Consider the following 23,626-nt stretch of genomic DNA (forward strand, 5'->3'; position numbering starts at 1 on the left):
CCCTCTCCCCCCCATCCCTTTTGTGGGCGGGAGGGGGTCGGGAGACAACGCCGGGCAGGATGGGCCTTGGAGCAATGAGATGTACATGGGGGATATGGTCAAAAACAAGAACTAAATTTGGTCTATCATCTTCCCCTTCAATTCTGACCCCCCTGTTTGGCAATCCGGACTTCCCCCCGGGTTGTGATCCTAGGGACTTCAGACTGTTCAAAGCAGCCAATATAACAAAAGCGTCCGATCTGCTAATCAAAGGACGGCCTATGAAATTCTCTGAAGCACAGGAAAAAGATGCCCTTGGGGGTCTCCCCCTATTCGCTTTCCTCCAGATCAGACACTTCTTAACAACGATTTCCCACAACTCCAAGTTTGAAAGCCCTCTAACTTTGAAAAGATATGTGCGGTAGGAGCATATCGGAAGGGTCTGATCTCTGGGATTTATATGGGACTAGCACGTGCCCTGATACTTGTCAACCATAGCTATATGCTTAAGTGGACTGCAGACCTCAATATAGAAATAGATAGAGAAGACTGGGAGGATATCTGGGAGGCGCAAACCAAAACCTCAATTTGTACCACCATCAAGGAAAATATCTACAAAATTTGATTCCACTGGTACCTCACCCCGAGTAGGCTGAGCCAGGCCTTCCCTGGCCTGTCAGACCTCTGTTGGAGGGGATGAGGCCAGCAGGGAGACCTGGTACATATACTGTGGACCTGTCCCGTGTTAGGCCCTTTTTGGGATATGATCCGAACCATGGTGGAAGAGATAAGTGAGTTGGAGATCCCACTGGATCCGGTGTCGTTTCTGTTGGGTAAGCCTATAGAAGGCCAGCCTCCACAGATCAAAAAATTAACATCCTTTGTACTAACGGCAGCCCACCGTTCAATAGTGGCAAAATGGAAAAAAACTAGACCACCCAACAGGGAGATGGTCCTCTCCAGAATCGGGGAAGTCCGTTTGGTGGAACTCCTATCAGCTCGCTTAAAACAACAACTAGACAAATTCAAAAAAACCTGGGAAGCTTAGCCATATGATTAAATCCCCATAGAGTTCTCGGTGAATGTCGGGCCCTGGGCGGCCCTCTCTAATGCTGCTCCACACCACTCCCCTCCTCCCCCCCTATCTCTCCCCCCCTCTTTCTTCCTTTCTTTCTTATAACTATCCTTACTCCTCTTGAAAAGGAGAGACGGGTGCAGATCCATAGACACCTCCCCTCCGGGCGGAGAGGAGGGCTTGATACTCCTGGATCCTAACAGGTTGTGCGGAAGCTCTATTATTGTCAACTTGTTCAAAAATAACTAATGACTTCTGTACCAGATTGTTGTGATATGTTATGCTGTACCCTACCCTCTGAAAAACCCAATAATAAAAATAAAAAAAACATATCCAAAATGGTTTTTAACCATTGCCCTAATGATTTTTGTTGCTGTACGTGCATCATTTACCTTTAAATATACATTTTACATTTACATTCTACACCATGAGAGGTCTGCGCTTGTCTCTTTTTTGTCCACTTACAGATGAAGACTCTCCAATCAAATCGAGGATCCCTCATTGCCAGGCCACAGATGGCTTCGGATTATAGATAGGCCTGGATTTATTTGGTTGTTTGTTTTTTCTAATGCTTTTTTGTTTATTTTTTCATTGGGCGTGTAGATCGATTATATTTTTGCTGGTTTGGTGATTTTTACCTTTTTGTATGTTTTTTACTGATTGGGCCAGTGGTTGGGCATCAGTACTTTTGGGTGGATTGGTTGTGGTGGGCTCATTGCCCTGAAGATCGTGACCGTCAACTAGGATGGGGTAAGTCAAATATGTATTTCTCCCATTGAGAGCCATTGTGCCTACCTAGGTTATCCTTAAAAGTGCCTAGGTAACTGCACTGACACAATCAGTTATTTTTACCTGCCTAGTTGTGCAGCCCTCCAAACAGATCCGCAGATTACCAGTGATATCCTTATATAGGAAGGGTGCACACTGTAGAGTCTCTAGTCAAGTGTCAAAGACCGATAATTCAAGAAGCCCTACATACATAACCCTACAATGAGGCGGGGGGGGGGGGGGTGGCAAAGGCAGGAGATAGGTAAGAAAGGCCCTATCAACAATGGCTGTGCTAGCCCTAGGTATTTTCCTGACACTCAGCAGTCTCAGCTGCCTAATCGGAGAACTGTAACAGGAGCCGAGCGTCTTACAATGAAACCGCCATTCAGCTACTGTCCATGCAGACGCGGTGCGCGGAGTGCACATCACTAATGTGTGATGTCTATGACGTCGCCTACCCTACCCCAACGTACGTTTCATGTGTAGCTTTCTCAAAGGGTAATTACTTTGTAATTTTGGAAAGAAAAAAGTTAATAAATGAGTTTAAAAACATACAATAAAGATTTCTAATCAGAAACCACCTGAGACTCACTCACTCTTGACATCCCAACAGCACTGCCAATGTCCAGGCCAAAATAGGCTCCATATATATGGCTACTTACCAGCGATATTTTGTGTCAGCCATGACACTTTTACTACAGAGGGAAGAAATATCACAGGTTTCAACATCATTTTGAAAAGTTACTTTTTTTTAAACACTGTATCGGTGCCCTAATACAACTGAGGGAGAATCAGTAGGAGCAGTTGGGGAGGAGTTACATGGTGCACATATTATAATGAGATGTATCACAGTCTGCGTCTCTGTATCATTCTTTGTCCCTGTAATTTGCCCAAAGAAATCCTCCTTATCTGAAGTGGCGTTAAGTCTAAAATTCTGCAATACATCTAAGAACCTGTTCTAGCATGTCTCAATTGTGCATCAAAACACACTTTTATCTATGTAAATATATTAACTCCAATTGTGTTACGACTTCACTGTCATTAGACAATTTCAAATTGTTCCCTCTTATCACACATAAATTATTGACTAAATGTTATTTGTGAATATAACTCAATACATTCAGGAGAACTAATGTTGGGTCAGCCCTTCATGCATCCTTTTCTTCTAAAGGGCTTTTGAAGGCTAAACATGTGCTCATGTTCATAATCAGAAATTACAATAGTGCATGGTTTACATAATAATCCTTATTAGGAAAGACAAAAAGTCAGAGGAATGATAATGCTAGAGCAAGAAGTCATGCTCAGAAGCCTGATGGTGTAAGTAATATAAGGCCAATAACACCAGGCAACTAGTTTAAAAATTGGATGAATCGACAACTATGGGGGATATACACTATTATAGGCTAAAGCAGTAAAATTCCGGGCATTATTGAAAACCCTGCTCTCTGATTGGTTAAAATTCCAGGCATTATCCAATCAGTAATGCCAGGAATTTAAACAGCTTGCAATGTGTAGATTTCAATGTGTTTATTTCCAGTCAATCAGCTTTCAGAACAGCTGAGACAGGGCAGGGGATTCGTCTGAATGAAGTGACAGCTCTTAGACAGGGCAGGGGATTGGTCAGGACGTATCAGCCATGGGTTGACTCCTCCCCCTCAAGAGCTGACTGAGATTTTCTGAGCAGATTCTTTGTGGCTGCAGTTTGTGTGTGTGTGTGTGTGTGTGTGTGTGTGTCAGTAGCAGTGTGTGGGTGCTGTTGTATATCTGTGTAGAGGTGCTGTGTGTGTGTGTGTGTGTGTGTGTGTGTGTGTGTGTGTGTGTGTGTGTGTGTGTGTGTGTGTGTGTGTGTGTGTGTGTGTGTGTGTGTGTGTGTATGTCAGTGTCAGCAGCAGTGTTTATGGGTGTAGCATGTGTGTGTAGCAGCAGTTTGTGTGTGTGTGTAGAGGTGCTGTGCTGTGTATAGAGGTGCAGTGTTGTGTGTGTGTGTATGTTATGTGTGTAGAGGTGCTGTCTTGTGTATAGAGGTGCAGTGTTGTGTGTGTGTGTGGGGGGGGGGTGTGTGTAGAGGTTCTGTGTTGTTCTGTGTAGTGGTGGGGGGGAGTGCAAAGTTTAGTAAGTGTGTGTGTGTTGTGTTGTTGTACGTGTAGCAGCAGTTTGTGTGTCTGTGTAGAGCTGATGTGTGTGTGTACAGAGCTACTGTGTGTTTGTATAGAGCTCCAGTGTGTGTGTGTGTGTGTGTGTGTGTGTGTGTGTGTGTGTGTGTGTGTGTGTGTGTGTGTGTGTGTGTGTGTGTGTGTGTGTGTGTGTAAGTAGCAGTGTTTATGGGTGTAGCATGTGTGTAGCAGCAGAGTGTGTGTGTGTAGAGCTGCTGGGTTGTGTGTGTGTGTGTGTGTGTGTGTGTATGTCAGTGTCAGCAGCAGTGTTTATGGGTGTAGCATGTGTGTGTAGCAGCAGTTTGTGTGTGTGTGTGTGTGTGTGTGTGTGTGTGTGTGTGTGTGTGTGTGTGTGTGTGTGTGTGTGTGTGTGTGTGTGTGTGTGTGTGTGTGTGTCAGCAGTTTGTGTGTGTTGAGCTGCTGTGTGTGTGTGTGTGTGTGTACACAGAGGGGGCGGCAGTGTGTGGATATAGATATCTGCAGTGTAAGCGTATATAGAGGTGGTTTCATGTATTTACCATTTTATTTTAATAAAAAAATCTATTTAACTATACAAAAGTGTCTATTATTTATGAAATAAGCCTACATTTAGCCTATAATAATAATAATCCCCTCAGAACAGGGCATTACTGGCCAATAATGCCCTGGCTGGGTTAAAGTCCCTCGGCTTCGCCTCGTGCCTTCAACTCTTCCAGCCAGGGCATTATTGGCCAGTAATGCCCTGTTCTTCAGGGATTATTACTTAAATATCAGTTGCATGATAACGCACCCAATCTGTGTTAATTGCTTGAATTGCAGTGGCAGTTAATGCCAGACCAGGTGCATTAACCCACAACAGACCTTAGTAAATCTCCCCTTAAGATTCCACCAAGATACACGCCAGCTTGTGATTCTGATTTGTAGCAGGTTAGCTCATGTTGTTTTTATTCATCTTTTGTTTGTCCCCAATTTTTTCAATACATAAACCGAGAAGGCAACATACAAGCTAAAAAGAAACAAGTGTAAAGTAAACAAGGGAACAGCAAACACAACTAAAACCATCTCCCTGTATGTGAAGCACTCCCCCTAGTGCGTACTCTTTAAGATAAACAGACAGCTTGGAGGCCCCAGGTATCTGACACATATGCTTTAGCCTAATCACAAAGTCCTCTGATAATTGGATTAAGGACCAAGTCATCAGATAAGTAGGTACTAGAAAAATCCTGGACGCTTCAGATAATTAATTCGGAACATCTGATGTCTCCAGTGTCTGCCGTGTATAGAGAGGAGATATTTCTCATTGTGGTAATATATTTTATTATCTCTAGACGTGTTTTAAACACCCCTGCAAACGCTGACCCCTTTAAGAGTCCCCATTCCTGTCATAACCTTTGTACATTCATTTTGAAAATATGGGTGTAGACAAAATGAGATACAGTAATATTGGTTGTTTAATATGCATACAGGTCTGGAGTACATGATTGTATGCAGTGTGTTTTTTTGGCCATTGAAGCTTCTGTTATGGGGGTTACTAGAATATGCTTCTTAGAGTAGTCTAAAAATAAAAAATATTTATTGTATATAGTAATTTGTATCAAAGTTATATAATTTAACATTATTTGGCATTCAATACTGCTTAATGTTTTGTGGACACAGGAAAGATACACATTTATATAAACCTCAATACGTATGTTTAATAAAACGTTTTTGACGAAACTTCATACCACCATTAAAAACGCTTCTTGTAGTTTTGGGTGAAAAAACCCGCACCGCATGACAAATAAACATATATTAAATCTTGATTTTAGCTTTTTTTTTAATTTAGATGTCAATGTTGTTTATCTTTTTTTCGTAGTGACCACTAAAATATATTTGGGTTAATTAGAAGTCTGCATCAGAATGAGATGTTATGTAAATGGGGGTATGTGATTTCATCATTTTGTTTGGTCTTGGTTTTTCCAGGAGGAATATGAAATCGTTTTTTGTCTTGATAACATATCTGCTATGGCTCAAATGCCTGAAAAGTGCACCAATGTCCCAAGTAGACGATAGTACTCTCAGGAGAAAAATAAAAGGTACCGTACTGTTGATATAGTACAAGTGTGACCAACACCACATACTTCATCACTATGTTTTTAGCAAGTAGTTCACAAAATGTGGTGCGTAAGTGAACTAAACTACTCCATCTAATGGGCCAATGAAGTTTTACATGAGTTATGTTACGGACACGTATAACATATAGTTGTGTGAAAATGAAATCATTTGCAGTAACTCTTAATGCGGGAATCTTTTCGGCTTGATTGGTGAAGTGGTCAATAGCGCATCTATACATGACCTGTCTCTTCATCCTGTGATTTCATCACATACTTGTAATATGTGCCTGTGAAGGTCTGGTTTCCACCAGATATTCTATATAGTTGTTATCAACTTGGTGACAGTGTTTTAAAACTATAGAATATACTGTGAAGCCACCTTTCCCATGTTGGGCAAGAGTTCTGATCCATTTAAATGAATGGGACTGAAATATTCTACAGCACTGGGACGACAGCTATACAGCATATTGAATAGGAGATTATGATACTAGAAACCACAGCCCACCAAGCAGACATAAATCATGCTTTCAGCTGAGAGCTAGTTTTAAATAATCAGCATGGACCAAGTCCAGTACATTCCATATGTTTATCCTATTGTATAATGTAAATATTTTACTCATGTTGCTGTGCCAAATTTAGACTATTTGGTCAAGACGAATGTGTAATGAAGAAAGCTGAAGGTATTATGACGTGATAAAAAAGAAAAGAATAACGGAAATGTAATTTCTCCCTCAAGGTTTAAAGAGCCTTAAACAATATTAATATAGTCCCCCTCTCTGTCATTGCTACTACCCATATTTGTATGCCTCAGATTGTATGCAATCAGAATCATAACACTGCTATTGTATCTAGAGCCAATCACATAATTAACTGGAATAGTAAAATAGATTTATTTTTTTTAGTAATTGAACCGCAGAGTATTAGTGATTAATCTACAGTAAATAAAAAAAACCCTTGTGGTGCATTTGCATGTCTCATACAGGTATGCATCCCTGTCTATCCCCATTATTGCTTAGCAAACAGTGCTTCCACTGCAGCCAGGGATTCTGGGTAATGACATGCAAATGAGCACAGTGTGTCACTCTTTACTTCTAACCCTACAGGATCCATGTTCAAATGGATAAGGCTGCGTCCACACTGTCACTGAGCGCCTTAGCGTGTTGAGTTCAATAAATCTCAATGTGTCGGGCCAGGCTCACACGGCAGGCGAATACACAAAAGACACAGCGCACAACGCTCATAGTGCATTAAAAATTATATTAAAACAACCATTCAATAAGGTAAGTATTGTGCGTACATTAAAGAAAATTTAAACAAGCATGTCAGGGGTTATGTTACCCGTGCACCACACAGAATGCCAGATCAGATGTCGTCAGTGGTATTGGAAGCAGTTCCTCGATCTCCCGGTTCCAAGTGGGTGTGTACATAGTCCTAAGAGTCCCCACTCACATGGGTAGAGAGTCCAGCACGTCCGTGGTGCTCACGTGAGAATCGCCGTATCAAACGGATCTCCACGATGGCTGGAATCCTCTCACAGTCCTCCGTTCCGGCACTTCCGGGTTGATGACGTCACTGGAAGGCGACACTATAACTCGCGTCGCAGACTTCCTCCGGTAGCCGAATCAGCCCACAATGTTAGGGCAAGATATAGATGGTAGAACAATAGCACTTTATCCAACGGTTTCGAAACGTGTTGGATAAAGTGCTATTGTTCTACCATCTATATCTTGCCCTAACATTGTGGGCTGATTCGGCTACCGGAGGAAGTCTGCGACGCGAGTTATAGTGTCGCCTTCCAGTGACGTCATCAACCCGGAAGTGCCGGAACGGAGGACTGTGAGAGGATTCCAGCCATCGTGGAGATCCGTTTGATACGGCGATTCTCACGTGAGCACTACGGACGTGCTGGACTCTCTACCCATGTGAGTGGGGACTCTTAGGACTATGTACACACCCACTTGGAATCGGGAGATCAAGGAACTGCTTCTAATACCACTGACGATATCTGATCTGGCGTTCTGTGTGGTGCACGGGTAACTTAACCACTAACACGCTTGTATAAATTTTCTTTGATGTACGCACAATACTTACCTTATTGAATGGTTGTTTTAATATAATTTTTAATGCATTATGAGCGTTGTGCGCTGTGTCTTTTGTGTATTTGTCTAAACTTCTAGGGGGTGTTCTGAGCCATCCCTGGTATCACGGCTGCAGATGCTCCATTTTACTTAGTGTCCATAAGGTCACGTATTATTTATTTATTTTCCACTGTATTATCACTTCACGTTGTGAATTGTTTAGTAGTTGCGCACTATTCTTCACCTTTTCACACGGCAGACGCGAGCTCATACTCGTACGCTCATGGGTGCTAGGTGCTTGGCGAGACATATGAAATTGATTTCCAGGTGACCTTCAGCCACCAATCAGCGTCAGTCATTGTTTGGTCACGCCCTCCCCCACCCCACAATTATGCAGGACAGCCGAGTGCTCATACTTGGGGAGTTGGTGACGTCACCGCTCTCAAGCATGATAGCGCTCAGCGGGAGCGTGGCCGCAGCGTACGGCTTTTTATATAGTCCCCGCTGCTGCTCGTACAGGCGCACACCCTCCGTTGCACATGGCGTGCGTGTGTCATTGCTAGGGTGCATATGGTGACGCACGCGTTTAAGGGGTGTGAGTCTGACATCACAGCGTTGGGCCACGCTATGATTGGTTTCCCTGGTCTGCCACGCCACCGCTCACGGCCATGCGCGCACGCATCCCAAGTATACAAACGTCTGGCTAACATACCCAATAATAATTGACGCGCATGGTAGCGCACGCGCGCGCGCACACTATATTATACGCCTAAGAAGTAAAGAGTGACACACAGTGCTCAATGGCATGTCATTACTCAGAGTCCCTGGCTGCAGTGGATTCACTGTATGCCAAGCGGTAATCGGGAAAGACAGGGTTGCAGCACACTTGTCTGAGACATAAAAATGCACCACAAGTTGTATTTTTATTTACTGTAGATTAATCCAGGGGGGCGCAAACTTTTTTCCCTGCGCCCCCCTGCCGGCTGTCCCCTCACTCCCGCGCCCCCCCTAACCCCAACTTACCCTCGCACCGGCGTAATGACGTCACGTTGCCATAGCAACGTGACGTCACATGACCTCGCAGCGTCATTTTGACGCCGCGTTGCCATGGCGACGCCGGGAGGAAGCCGCCGGAGCCACGGGTAAGTATGGTTTACAGAGGCCCTGCAGCTCCCCCGGCACTTAATTTAAGTGCCTTCGGGAAGCGCGCGGGGCCTCTGTAAACCCCGCGCCCCCCGTCGGCAGTCTCGCGCCCCCCTTGGGGGTCGCGCCCCACAGATTGCGCACCGCTGGATTAATCTATAACACTCTGCATTCCATGTTCAGCTATCTCTAATCTTGGAGAGGAGTATGTTGAGCAAGAGGTAAAGAAGGCTTTGACTGGAGTGAAGCAAATGAAGATAATCATGGAAAGAAATGAAGAGAAGCATGAAAATATCATTAAATCCCTGAGGAAAACCACAGAAGAAAAGGCGGTAATGTTACATGTTGTTTTTGTCCAATTAAGGCATAGTACATAATACATACTTCTTTGAGCCTTTAAGGACAAATAATATCAAAAGCCCTTGTTTTAACTATATACTGTACTATCTGATAAACCCGGTGTTGCCCGTGATTGCTGGGGCAGGGGGCGTGGAGAGGAGGGGAAGGGCAGGGAGGGGGGCGAAGGGCAGGGAGGAGGGCGAAGGGCAGGGAGGGGGGCGAAGGGCAGGGAGGGGGGCAAAGGGCAGGGAGGGGGGCGAAGGGGGTGAAGGGCAGGGAGGGGGGTGAAGGGCAGGGAGGGGGGCGAAGGGCAGGGAGGGGGGCGAAGGGCAGAGAGGGGGGCGAGGGGGCAAAGGGCCGGGAGGGGGGCGAGGGGGCAAAGGGCAGGGAGGGGGGAGAGGGGGCAAAGGGCAGGGAGGGGGGCGAGGGGGCAAAGGGCAGGGAGGGGGGCGAGGGGGCAAAGGGCAGGGAGGGGGGTGAGGGAGCAAAGGGCAGGGAGGGTGGGGGTGAAGGGCAGGGAGGGGGGGGGCGAAGGGCAGGGAGGGGGAGGCGAAGGGCAGGGAGGGGGGGCGAAGGGCAGGGAGGGGGGGCGAAGGGCAGGGAGGGTGGTGGCAAAGGGCAGGGAGGGTGGGGGCGAAGGGCAGGGAGGGTAGGGGCGAAGGGCAGGGAGGGTGGGGGCGAAGAGCAGGGCCGGAGGGGGCAAAGAGCAGGGCCGGGAGGGGGCGAAGGGCATAGCCGGGGGGGAGGGGGGTGAAGGGCATCGCCGGGGGGGGTGAAGGGCAGGGCCGGGGGGGGTGATGGGCCTGGCCGGGGGGGGAGGGGTGAAGGGCCGGGCCGGGGGGGTGAAGGGCCAGCTGGGGGGGGTTAAGGGCTGGGTGAAGGGCCGGGCCGGGTGAAGGGCCGGGCCAAGGGCCGGGCCGGGGGGGGTTAAGGGCCAGGCCGGGGGGGGGGGTGAAGGGCCGAGCCGGGTGAAGGGCCGAGCCGGGTGAAGGGCCAGGCCGGGTGAAGGGCCGAGCCGGGTGAAGGGCCGTGCCGGGTGAAGGGCCGGGCCGGGTGAAGGGCCGGGGTGAAAGATCCCTTCCCCTGCGGTTACTTACCTCGCACCGGGCCGCGCTCCTCCTCCTCCTCGGGTTCCTCGGCGGTCTCCGTTTCCCCCGGCGATGCGGAGCTGAGACGCTCAGGTGAGGAGGTAGTGTGGGCAGCCGGCCCGTGCAGCTCCCGACTGAAAGAGCTGGAGCAGCGCGCGCGGGGATGGTGAGCTGGGGGCGCGGCATCTAGGCCTGAAGGTGCAAGCGTGCTCTGGGGGGGGGAGCGGTCTGTGGGAGGGAGCACCGGGAGAGAGGGTGAGCACTGGGAGAGAGGGTGAGCACCGGGAGAGAGGCTGAGCACCGGGAGAGAGGGTGATGTTTGTGAGGTCCCTCGGAGTGGTGATAGGGGGTGGTTCCGTTGTTGCGGGCCAGCCGCCGGGAAGGGCGGGGGGGGTCAAGGCCGGGCAGCCGTTGAGGAGGGCGGGGGGGGTGATATGTATGTATTTATATATATATATATATCCAATAAAGAATATCACTTGTGATATGTATATATATATATATATATATATATATATATATATATATACAGTGCTTGACAAATCACCTAAAAATCTACTCGCCGAACCAAAAAATCTACTCGCCACCTAGTCCCGCCCCAACCCCGCCTCTAGTCCCACCCCCAACCCCGCCTCTAATCCCGCCCCCAGACCCGCATTTAAAAAAACCATAAATGAAATAAATTGAATAAATTCCTAGTAAGAACATTCGTTTTTGACATAAGTTTATTTATTGTATTACATTATACTACAATTAGTCCTTGTGTGTGTGTGTATAAATGTCGAATCTAGAAAAAAAAGCCAGATGTGAAGGACTAGTTTCCTGCACCCCTTAACTAGTGCCTGGATGCCCCCGCTTTACAATATTTAAAGCAGCAATCCCGCCTGGGATCTTACCTGATCCGCAGACCCTCAATGTCCAGGTACCTCATTTCCGCAATGTTATACATTGGAGGGGAGGTGTTCCCTACCTGTCTTCTGGGTTACGGGGAATTCCGATGTCTTCTGTGTGAAGCTCGAGAGTTAGATCTGGAAGAAAGCAGTATAGGTTATTTCGGTGTTGTATAGGGCAGTTAAGATATACAGGGTAAATAAAATATCCAGATCCAGATTGTGAGAGAGAGTGAGACAGAGAGAGGGTGAGACAGAGAGAGGGTGAGACAGAGAGAGGGTGAGTCAGAGAGAGGGTGAGTCAGAGAGAGGGTGAGACAGAGAGAGGGTGAGACAGAGAGAGGGTGAGACAGACGGAGAGAGAGGGTGAGACAGACGGAGAGAGAGGGTGAGAGAGACGGAGAGAGAGGGTGAGAGAGACGGAGAGAGAGGGTGAGAGAGACAGAGAGAGAGGGTGAGAGAGACGGAGAGAGAGGGTGAGAGAGGGTGAGAGAGAGTGTGAGACGGAGAGAGAGTGTGAGACGGAGAGAGAGTGTGAGACGGAGAGTGTGTGTGAGACGGAGAGTGTGTGTGAGACGGAGAGAGTGTGAGAGACGGAGAGAGTGTGAGAGACAGAGAGAGAGTGACTGTGGGGGGATGGGTTGACTCGGTAGGGTGATTGGGGGGGTGGGGTGACTGACTGGTTGATTGGGTGGGGTGACGGGGTGTCTGACTGGGTGGGGATTACTGACTGTCTGACTGGGTGGGGTGACTGGGTGACTTGGCGACTGGGCAGGGGGTGGGATGACTGACATTTTACTGACTGGGTGGGGGGGTATGACTGAATGGGTGGGGGGGGTATGACTGACTGGGTGGGGGGGTATTACTGACTTTATGACTGACTGGGTGGGGGGGTGACTTACTGACTGAGTGGATGGGTGACTGAGTGGGTGGGTGACTGACTGGGTGGGTGGGTAGGTGACTGACTGGGTGGGTGGTGGGTAGGTGACTGACTGGGTGGGTGGTGGGTAGGTGACTGACTGGGTGGGTGGTGGGTGGGTGACTGACTGGGTGGGTGAATGGGTGGGTGGTTAGGTGACTGACTGACTGGGTGGGTGGGTAGGTGACTGACTGACTTTGGTAGGTGACTGACTGGGTGGGTAGGTGACTGACTGACTGGGTGGGGGGGATGACTGGGTGGGTGGGTAGGTGACTGACTGACACTTAGGTAGGTGGGTAGGTGACTAACTGACTGGGTGGGTGGGTAGGTGACTGACTTTGATAGGTGACTGGGTGGGTAGGTGACTGACTGACTGGATGGGTGACTGACTGGGTAGGTAGGTGACTGACTGGGTGGGCGACTGACTGACTGGGAGAATTTAGCCCCCCCCCCCAGCCTGTCTCTCTCTTCTCCCCCCCCCCCAGTCTCTCTTTCAGTCCTCTCCCCACTCCAGCCTGTCTCTCTCTCTGCTCTCTCCCCAGTCCAGCCTGTCTCCCCTTTGCATCTCTATTCACCCCCCTCCTCCCCCAACTCCGTTCACCCCCCCTTACCTCCGTTCACCCCCCCTCTTACCTCCGTTCACCCCCCCCTTACCTCCGTTCACCCCCCCCCTTACCTCCGCTCACCCCCCACCCTTACCTCCATTCACCCCCCCCCCTTACCTCCGTTCACTCCACCCTTGCATCACCGTTCACCTCTCCTGCACATCGCCCGCCCCGCGCGGCCTAAACGGGAGGCCGCAGCAAGAGCGGAGCGAGGCGCCTGCTGCAGGGGGGAATAGATCTGGGACCCGGCAGCCCGACATGGCGCTGGTGGCACCGGGTGTAAGTGTGCGTCCCCTCCCCCCCGGTACCTGCTCGGGCGCGGCCCACCGCAGCCTCCCGGTCCGGCAGAGGGTGGTGTGCGTCCCCTCCCCCCCCGGTACCTGCTCGGGCCCGGCCCACTGCAGCCTCCCGGTCCGGCAGAGGGTGGTGTGCGTCCCCTCCCCCCCGGTACCTGCTCGGTCCCGGCCCACTGCAGCATCCCGGAATAGCCGCCGCAGCTCTGCAGGGGATGGTGTAAGTGTGCGTCCCCCCTTCCCCCGGTTGCGTCCCCCCCTTCCCCCGGTACCTGATCGGGCCCGGCCCACTGCAGCCTCCAGTGGAATAGCAGCCCCAGCTCACACACACCACACACACCACACACACCACACACACACACAGACACTACAAGAAACGGAGCCGGGAGTCCCACTCACCAGAGGTATGTGGGTATCTGGGCCTGCGGGCGACATCGAGGTCTGCGGGTGACATCTGGGGGCATTGGGGGGGAAATTTAGTATGTGTGGGCATGCGGGGGACATCCGCATGGGAAACGTGGCCGGACGGGGACGCGCTGGATCCAGCAGTCAACTTTGCTTGCGCGCGCTGGGGACGGAAGTGAGAGCCCCTGGCAGCAAGCGGGGATCGTGGGCAGGGGAGGGGGGAGAGAGAGGCTGACCCAGAGCTGCCAGCCGGTCCTCTTCCCCACGTCAGACCAATCAAAGAGAGGAATTTTTTATTTATTTATTTATTTAAAAAAAAAAAATTTGAAAATTTTGGCGCGAGCAGGGGAATTAATAGAGCCGCAGCACGGATCGCCAGCGGCCTAAATCCACTCGCAATGGGCGAGTTGTTATCATTATTTGTCGAGCACTGTATATATATATATATATATATATATATAATTTTTTTTTTTTATAGACCATACGATACCGGTTGCAACACGACATCAAGGGACAGCACGCATGTATTGTAATGTATGTCTTTATTTATATAGCGCCATTAATGTACATAGCGCTTCACAGTAGTAATACATTATCAAATATAGAAAATCTATGATTTACTTAGCTGCGCGCTGTCCCTTGATATCGTGTTGCAACCGGTATCGTATGGTCTGTTATTGCTTTATGGGATAAGCACCAAAACTTATTTACTTGCATATGGCGTGCCGGCTGTGCATTGGATTCTATATATATATATATATATATATATATATATATATATATATATATATATTATATATATATATATATATAATACTGAGTTAAGTTATGGTGAGTAAAAAAAGTGACAAAAACCCTCCACAGCAAAGCAAATATGCAAATGTAAATACAACTGTATGCTCATCTGCATGTCTTAGGCAGGTCCTAAGACATGCAGATGAGCATACAGTTATATTTACATTTGCATATTTGCTATATATATATATATATATATATATATATATATATATATATATATATATATATATATATATACACACATATATATATACACATATACATATACGTATATATATATATATATATATATATATATATATCTTACTATATATTTATGAAAGCGTCATATGTGTCCGTGTCTGTATGTGTCTCCCTGTGTCCCTCCCTGTGTCTCTAGCGGCAATCCCATTGGACCTTGGGCCAGGCCAATGAGATTGCTCCCTTGCCCCCCCCCCGCCCCCCCGCACACCTCTCATTGGCCTGAGGCGGAGTGACGGGCCAAAGGAGAGACGGAGAGAGACACACACACAGACACACACCTCTTCCTCCCCCCCGAGGCCAGCCCCCCCCTCACCCGCAACTCACCTCCCCTCGCAGTGCCCTGCTTGGCCGCGCGGGTGGGGGGTTTAGCGCCGCCGCCGCTCCCATCACCTCACAACCCTCAGGGGCGAAGCAGCAGCCCTACCGCCTCCTTCCACCCTCCTCACAGCCCTGCAAACCTGCTTGGCCGTGGACTGGCGGCCGCGGCGGGGACACCTCACCACGTGACTCCCACCCACCTCCCCAAATATTCCACTACGGCCGCCGCGTGAGGTATGGGGGGGGGGGGGAATGGCGTGCCGCCCGCTATCTTCAAGCAGCCACGTGAGGTATGGGGGGGGGGGTTGGAGGGAATGGTGTGCCGCCCGCTATCTTCAAGCAGCCACGTGAGGTATGGGGGGGGGGGGGTTGGAGGGAATTGCGTGCCGCCCGCTATCTTCAAGCCGCCACGTGAGGTATGGGGGGGGGTTGGAGGGAATGGCGTGCCGCCCGCTATCTTCAAGCAGCCACGTGAGGTATGGGGGGGGGGGGGGTTGGAGGGAATGGCGTGCCACCCGCTATCTTCAAGCTGCCACGTGAGGTATGGTGGGGGGGGGGGTGGAGGGAATGGCGTGCCGCCCGCTATCTTCAAGCCACCACGTGAGGTATGGGGGGGGGTTGGAGGGAATGGCGTGCCGCCCGCTATCTTCATGCCCCCCAAAGCCGCCGCATGTGGGGGGGGGGGGGGGGTGATTGCTGGCCTGAAACTAGCTTCATGCCGCCGTGGGGGGGGTAAGATGCAGGGGGGAAGTTCAGGCCTGCCCGCCCGCTATCTTAAGGCCTCCGCCTGAGGTATGGGGGGCTGCGGGGGGGCGGGGGTAGTGGGAGATGTCACTAAATAACCCACCCACCCAGTCACTAAATAAAAGTCACTAAATAACCCACACACCCACCCAGTCACTAAATAACCCACCCACCCAGTCACTAAATAACCCACTCACCCAGTCACTAAATAACCCACTCACCCAGTCACTAAATAACCCACCCACCCAGTCACTAAATAACAAAGTCACTAAATAACCCACCCACTCACTCACTCACTAAATAACCCACCCACCCAGTCACTAAATAACCCACCCACTCACTAAATAACCCACCCAGTCACTAAATAATACCCAGTCACTAAATAAACCACCCACCCTGTCACTAAATAAAGTCACTAAATAACCCACCGACCCAGTCACTAAATAAAGTCACTAAATAACCCACCCAGTCACTAAATAACCCACCCACCCACCCCTTGCCTTTCACCCCCCCCCTTGCCCGTGCCTGCCCCCCCTTGCCCCTGCCTCCTCCCCCCCTTGCCCTGCCTCCCCCCCTCCCTTGCCTTCCTCCCCCTTCCCCCTGCCTCCCCCTGCCTTCCCCCCCCCCTTGCCCCTGCCTTCCTCCCCCCTTGCCCCTGCCTTCCTCCCCCCTTGCCCCTGCCTTCCTCCCCCCCTCCTGCCCCTGCCTTTCACCCCCCCGCCCCCTCCCACCCCTGCCTTTCACACCACCACCTCACACCCCTTCCCACCGTAGTGGGACCGCCACACCGCACTCACCAGCCACTCGCCGACTCACAATAACTTTACAATAAACCATTTTAAAACAACATCGAATTACATTTTCTTCCATGTTTCTTTTCAACATTATTATACAACCTTTCCACCAAATACTCAACCTATTCTTACCCTATTTAGAAATACTACCTATTACGGATTTACATCCCGGGCAACGCCGGGTATATCAGCTAGTATATATATATATATATATATGACAGAAAATATAGACAGCGCCCTTCACACACTACACCTAAATTGCTGCAGCCCTGACAGATGTGGCAAGTGATTGCACCAGGCAGATATGCCCAATAAACAGTATTGTGAAAATAACTAAATGTATTCTGGCAGGAAAAACTAAAAATGACTATTTAATAAAAACATAAAAGCAAAAAAAATAAAAGTGTGCATAACATATAAAAATAGAATAAAAAATGAAAAAAAGCAATAAAAAAGATATATTGCCAATGATTGTGAGTAGAAATGACACTGAGGGTCACTGGGACTTAACTAAAAAATGCAAATATAAAAATGGGTTCATAAGATAAGCAATGAAAAAAAATTCCCAATACACGAATATGAGCCCATAAATGCAGTGAATATTAAAAATACTTAAGTCCACATGTGTCCATGATAAGTTGATTTGCAAAAGGTCCAGGCTGCTTCTTCTTGGGCTCACCGAACTCCCACAGTACCTATTAGAGAAAAAGAGAAAAGAAGCGCCCCGATCCTTGTGTAAAATCAGATGAAATCCGCAGAGTCGGAAGAAACGCGTAGGGATATCTGGCAGTGAACCTACGGTGACAGGGCAGCTCCCAGCACCAGCGTGAGGAGGCAAGGACTTGCCTGAAGATTCTTTTCCGGTTTCAAGTGTGAGAAGAAAGGCTAATGGCGGCCGCATGTGGAGATTGAATGCTCACAAACACTAAGGAACACTCCCCTGGAGACAGCAGCTGACAGCAACATCCATTTTGGAGCCAATTCTGACACTCACACACAAAGAAGAGACCGAGGAGTCCTCAGTTGGTGCATGGGCAGGTCCCATAACATGCTTTATTTTATCAGACAAATTGTAAGTGTGCATTTGTCTTGTCCATGAGATATTAAAACTTTGTTCATCTGATTTTACACAAGGATCGGGCGCTTCTTTTCTCTTTTTCTCTAATATATATATATATATATATATATATATATATATATATATATATATATATATATAAAATACTGAGTTAAGTTATGGTGAGTAAAAAAGTGACAAAAACCCTCCACAGGAAAGCAAATATGCAAATATAACTGTATGCTCATCTGCATGTCTTAGGCAGGTCTGCAACCCCGCCTTTCCCCATTATCACCCAGCATACAGCACTTCCACTGCAGCAAGGGATTCTGGGAAATGACATGCAAATGAGCACACAGTGTCACTTTTTGCCTCAATAACCATTTTTAACATGGTTCCCTATAGGCTTAAGCTTGCAGCAAGCTTAAGCCTATAGGGAAACCATGTTAAAAATGGTTATTGAGGCAAAAAGTGACACTGTGTGCTCATTTGCATGTCATTTCCCAGAATCCCTTGCTGCAGTGGAAGTGCTGTATGCTGGGTGATAATGGGGAAAGGCGGGGTTGCAGACCTGCCTAAGACATGCAGATGAGCATACAGTTATATTTGCATATATATATATATATATATATATATATATATATATATATGTATATATATATATATATATATATATATATATATATATATATATATATATATATATATATATATAGTTTGTATAATCCTCTGACAGTAATTTACATTTTTACAACTGTATAAAAAGATGTTGGGGCCTCATGCAGAGAGCATCGTTATTTCAAAACTCGCCATTTTTTGTTCAATTTCCTTCAGAAAACGGCATAAAATGGCGAGTTGCGAAAAAACGCGCCATTTTTTTATTTCTATGTTTAAAACTCGCCTCGCGGCTGGCGAGAACCTCCATCGCGCCATTTTTAAAACTCTCCGAATGCAGAGAGGTGGCGAACGGCAAGTAGCGGCTGTTCGCGCCAAAAAAAGGCGCGATTCTCGCATTTTTGCCGCGCCACACGAAAATATGGCAAGATGGCGCTCGCCGCCTATAGTAAAGGGAAAAAAAAAAGGCGCGAATTTGTTTTTACACGTTTCTGAAGCGCGCATCTCGCCAATTTAAACTCGCCACACGCATCCATGTTAAACATAGCAGAATTCGCACTTTTCTGCATATGGAGAATAAAACTCTCCAAAAAAGCTACTTTTTATGAAATTCGCCATTTTTAAAATTCTATGCTCTCTGCATGAGGCCCTTGTCTCTTATTTCAAGATTGAATAAGCAAACAAGGCAACAAAATCCAAAGCAGGTTGATATTTAACATGTATTTATTCTGTCATGCTGACATGGGAACAAGTTCCTTGCTTTAATGAGTGTTCAGAAAACTGGCTTCTTTCCTTTTTCATTAAAGCTTACATACCGTAGAACGTTTTGTTCTCAACAGCATAAATATTTATAATGATGTGATCAAACTGATTGGAAACCCATATCATTTCAAATATCTTGTATAATAACTCGTAGCAGAATTCCTCTTTAAAGTCACTAATTGCCATTCATTTCCCATTTATATTCAGTTCCAAAGTCTTAGTTGTTTTCTGTGCTGGAAAAATATTCATACAAAGTAATACTTTCAGGAACTGAGCTTACAACCCCTGATATTGTAGGCTTCTTGTTCAGGAGTACTGCAAATACTGTGCAGCTCAATATGGAATATTTCTGTAATTTGGGAATGATTATTGTAACTTTAGAATGAGCACAACATATTTTATACACCCTGGTACTTACCACTGAGATGTTCAATGATTTCAGGCCTAAATTTGTAAAAACATACTATAATTTAGAAAATAAAATGAAAGTGCTAGACAAGGAGTCTAATGATATTGTAGGCCGTCCTACATTGGTATATGAGAATACACCTTCAAGCACGTTAAACTTACATGCCGACATGTACACATCAGATTACACACAAAATGAATAAAGCTGTTGATTTGGACGCACGGATTCTGAAGCTGATTCGCAACTTAATAGTCTACGCTGGTTACATATTCATTTCCGGAAATGTGTGTAACAATTAATATATAAATCCACCCGCACATTTTCATATTATGCTTGCGTGTACATCAAATTTAAGAAACTGGTTATTTAGGTTTCTCGGATTGTATACTCAGGCAAAAGAACGTGTCATGTGTCTGGAGGAGATTTTTATATTTGGAGAAAAGAGGAAAAGTGAAAGACCCAGGCAGGGCCGCCGACAGCTTTCACGGGGCCCAGGACTAGAGTTTACACCAGACCCCCCCACCTCGTGTCAGTTACCTTGTAAGCCCCCCTCTTTCTCTTTCCCTCCTCCCCTATCACGCACCTCCTAACTCGACCCTCTATTTCTCGACCCTACAGACGCAGACGCAGTTATTCGAACATTTCTGGAAATGGATTTCGAGATCTCCCCGTGATTCTCACAAGTTTTGCCGCGGAAGACTAATGGACCATCGGATTAACACAGCAGGGGGTCCCTGCGGTGTGACTCCTACCGGGGTCTGCCTGTCTGTAAGTGACGCGCAGTAAGGGGGCTGAATCAGTCACTCTAACTGCGCGCCTCTCACAGGCGATCGCGGGGGGTTTATTTAATTTTTAAACCTTGCAGTAATGTAGCACGGGGTCTACGGAGCTGAACCGCATTGATTTCAGATGACAAGAAAATATATTTCTGCGCATGGGATCAATTTAGGGAGAGAACTAAATGTCTCAGATGTCCTTTGACCTCTGAGACATTAAGTTCTCTCCCTAAATTGATCCCATGCGCTGAAATATATTTTCTTGTCATCTATTCTTTATATACGTATGGGAATTGAAGACTCCCTTCCAATATACCTCAGCCGCAGGCGTCATTCCTTTTGTACAGTGATAATAATACCATTACTTACATTGTTGCAAGCTCATTTAGCGCCATCTTTTTCTTTTCACATTGATTTCAGGTTTGGGGACCTGCTACTTCCCGAGATACAGGCCCCGTTATGAGGTGCCGGTATCTCTTATGCGTAGAAATGACTGCGTCACGTGATCGGGACATTTCCATGCATAGGAGATACCGGCACCCCATAACGGGGCCTGCATCTTGGGAAGCAGGGGGTCCCCGGACCTGAAACCAACACGGTTCTGCTCCGGAGACCCCCATCTCATCTACACTCGTCATACATTTAAATTAAAATATGTAGTAAACAGCAATACACAACCCACCCCCTGTGCCCCCACCTAAAACCAATATTTATTTTTATAGACACAGGATTAATACCACAGGCTGGCGGGGGTCCCCGGGTGGTTCCCATGGGTTTCTGGGGGCTCTCGTGTGATCCTGGCTATGCTCTGTGTGCCTCCAGGTGGTCCCCACGGGTATCCGTGGGCCTCAACGGGGTCCATGGGTGGTCCTGCGGGTGTCTGGGGTCCCCGGGTCGTCCCCACGGTTGTCTGGGGTCCCTAGGGTGGTTCCCACAGGTGTCTTGGGGCCCTCAGGTAGTCCCCATGGGTTCCACACAGCTGTGCGGGCCCCGTTTCCTCCCCGCATGTGTCCGTGGGTCCTCATGTGGTCCCCGTGGATCCCCGCTGGCCTGCGTTACCATTCCTGTATTTAAAAAAATTAATTAACATGGCCTACATTTCAATAAATACACCTCCCCCCCACACACCAAACACATACAGTACAGTAATGGGCAAAATAACTATTACCCAGATATGGATAATAGATTATTTGCCCATTATTAAACACAACATTAGCCAGGCAGCATAAATAAAGTAAATAAAAACCGCTCTACTTACCCCTGCCAATGTGAAGGGCATCCTCGTCAGCATACTGCCAGGCCATGTCCTCCGTTGCCAGAAAGCATACAAAATAGCCCCTTAATCACCATAGCAGTTAATAACCCCTATAGTAATTAAGGGGCTAACCTGCCCCGCTACCCACCTGGGAGCCTAACCACCCACCCTGGACCCACAATACCCACCCTGTACCAATTGATTGTTATAGTAGTACATCATACCCATATAATATGGGCAAAAGCTATATAGCAGTCAATGGTCACCCTAATACGAAAGCCTGAATGTCCAAAATACACAATAATAAAACCTATATAACATGCACCTAAACACACAAACTGTAAAATTAAAAGCAATAGGCAATCGATCAATTATCTAAATAAAACCACTAGCCAACCAATCAATTAAAGAAATAAAACCACTAGCCAATCAATTACCTACAGTAAATAATGGGCCATTATGTCTGCAACAGAACTTCCTCGCAACACCTCGCGGCATAACGCAACATTTACCCAGGTAAATGTTCGAATAACGACCGCTGCATCTGTATAATTCTCTTACACTTCTCACCCCCCTCTCATGTTCTCTTCCCACCATGTATTTCTCCCCGCTGTCTCTCACGCGCCCCACTCTCACTCTTCCTCCCCCCTCTCACTCTTCCTCCCTCTCTCTTACACCCATACCTCTACCCTCTCCCTCTCTTACACCCCCACCTATCCCCTCCCTCTCTTACACCCCTACCTCTCCTGCCTCCCATCTCCCTCTCTTACACTCCTTCTCCCCCTCCCTCTCTCGCTCACTCCCTCCCCCTCTCTCACTCTTTCACCTTCACCCATCCCTCTCTTACGCCCTATCTCTCGCTCACTCACCCCTCCTCCTTTCATGCAATGCCCCTCCCTCTCAAATCCCACTCCCTCTCTCAAATCCCACTCACCCCTCACACTCAATCCCTCTTCACACTCATCTCCCCTCCCCTCCTCAAACTTATTTCCCCTCTCCCCTTCTGAGACTCATTTCTCCCCTCCTCTCATCACAATCAACTCTCCCAACTCCCATTTTCACACTCAATCCCCTCCTCACACTCAATCCGATCCTCACACTTAATTTCTTCCTTCTCACCTCACTCAATACCCCCTACTCACACTTAATACCTGCCTCCCCTCCTCACACTCAATACCCCCTCCTCACACTCAATACTCCCCCACGACCCCTCCTCAAACTCAATACACACACACACAATAATTTTACCTTGGGGGGAGGCCTCTAATGCTGCGTCGATTCACCGGGTGGATGCGAATGTTGGGTCCAGGGTCCAGGAGAGCTGGGGCATGACAGCCAGACACTGAATTTGGGCAGCCGCGGGGTCCGAGACAATTGTCCCAGCTCTCCCCCCCTGTTGGCAGCCCATGTCCCAGACACAGAAATTAATGCAATCCATTAAAAAATGTGCATTGGTAACTCTGTCCTTACCTCTCAGTCAGGGCTATTTCTCACTTCTTTTGAGAGACATGGCAAAAGTTGTGAGAAATAGCTGTGCATATTTAAATTTAGAGGCACAGCATAAAAAAGGCCTTACTAAACGCCGCTGTGGGGTCTCACACCCTGACCTGGTGTTAAATGCGTGTTAAATGCCATTGACTTGAGTGGCGATTCTCATAATCAAACGAAAAGACATTATAAATGAATGATAATTTTCGTGCAGTCCCATATCACAATTTCATAAATCAACCAATTTTACTCAAAGAGTCGCTTGATACCTAACCTCTTAAAATGTCTAGCATGGTGGGTAAGGGAAACCAATCCCTAAATGGCTGCACTAATACTGGTAATATGTCCTTATAGAGTCATAATGTGAACAGGATCAGTTCCCCCCTTCTTCTCTGTGAAACAATCTTCTTATCACAAGGTGACTCTAGCCTAAAAACAAGTGACGAGTATTGCCCAACAAAGTCATATAATGAATGTGCAGTGAGGAGCTCAAGAAATCCGGTGACTATAGACCAAGCATGTCAAACTCAAATGCTAACAAGGGCCAAATAAACAAGGTT

The 23,626-nt window shown here is 47.7% G+C and overlaps 1 protein-coding gene across 2 annotated transcripts in view; it reads left to right on the forward strand.

Annotated features, from left to right (window-relative positions):
* Positions 1 to 5,169: 5,169 nt before the first annotated feature.
* Positions 5,170 to 23,626, forward strand: part of CLUL1 (clusterin like 1) — a 42,450-nt gene continuing 23,993 nt past the window's right edge. Inside the window, exons 1-3 of one of the 2 annotated variants that reach the window (XM_075585247.1) lie at positions 5,170 to 5,259; positions 5,917 to 6,029; positions 9,452 to 9,600. In XM_075585247.1, coding sequence (XP_075441362.1) covers positions 5,924 to 6,029; positions 9,452 to 9,600 — 255 coding nt within the window. In that variant the 5' untranslated portion in view covers positions 5,170 to 5,259; positions 5,917 to 5,923. The remainder of the gene's footprint in view (positions 5,260 to 5,916; positions 6,030 to 9,451; positions 9,601 to 23,626) is intronic. The other variant, XM_075585248.1, reaches the window with a different exon arrangement.

This window comes from Ascaphus truei, chromosome 2 (genome assembly GCF_040206685.1).
Source record: "Ascaphus truei isolate aAscTru1 chromosome 2, aAscTru1.hap1, whole genome shotgun sequence".
Classification (NCBI taxonomy): Eukaryota; Metazoa; Chordata; class Amphibia; order Anura; family Ascaphidae; genus Ascaphus; species Ascaphus truei.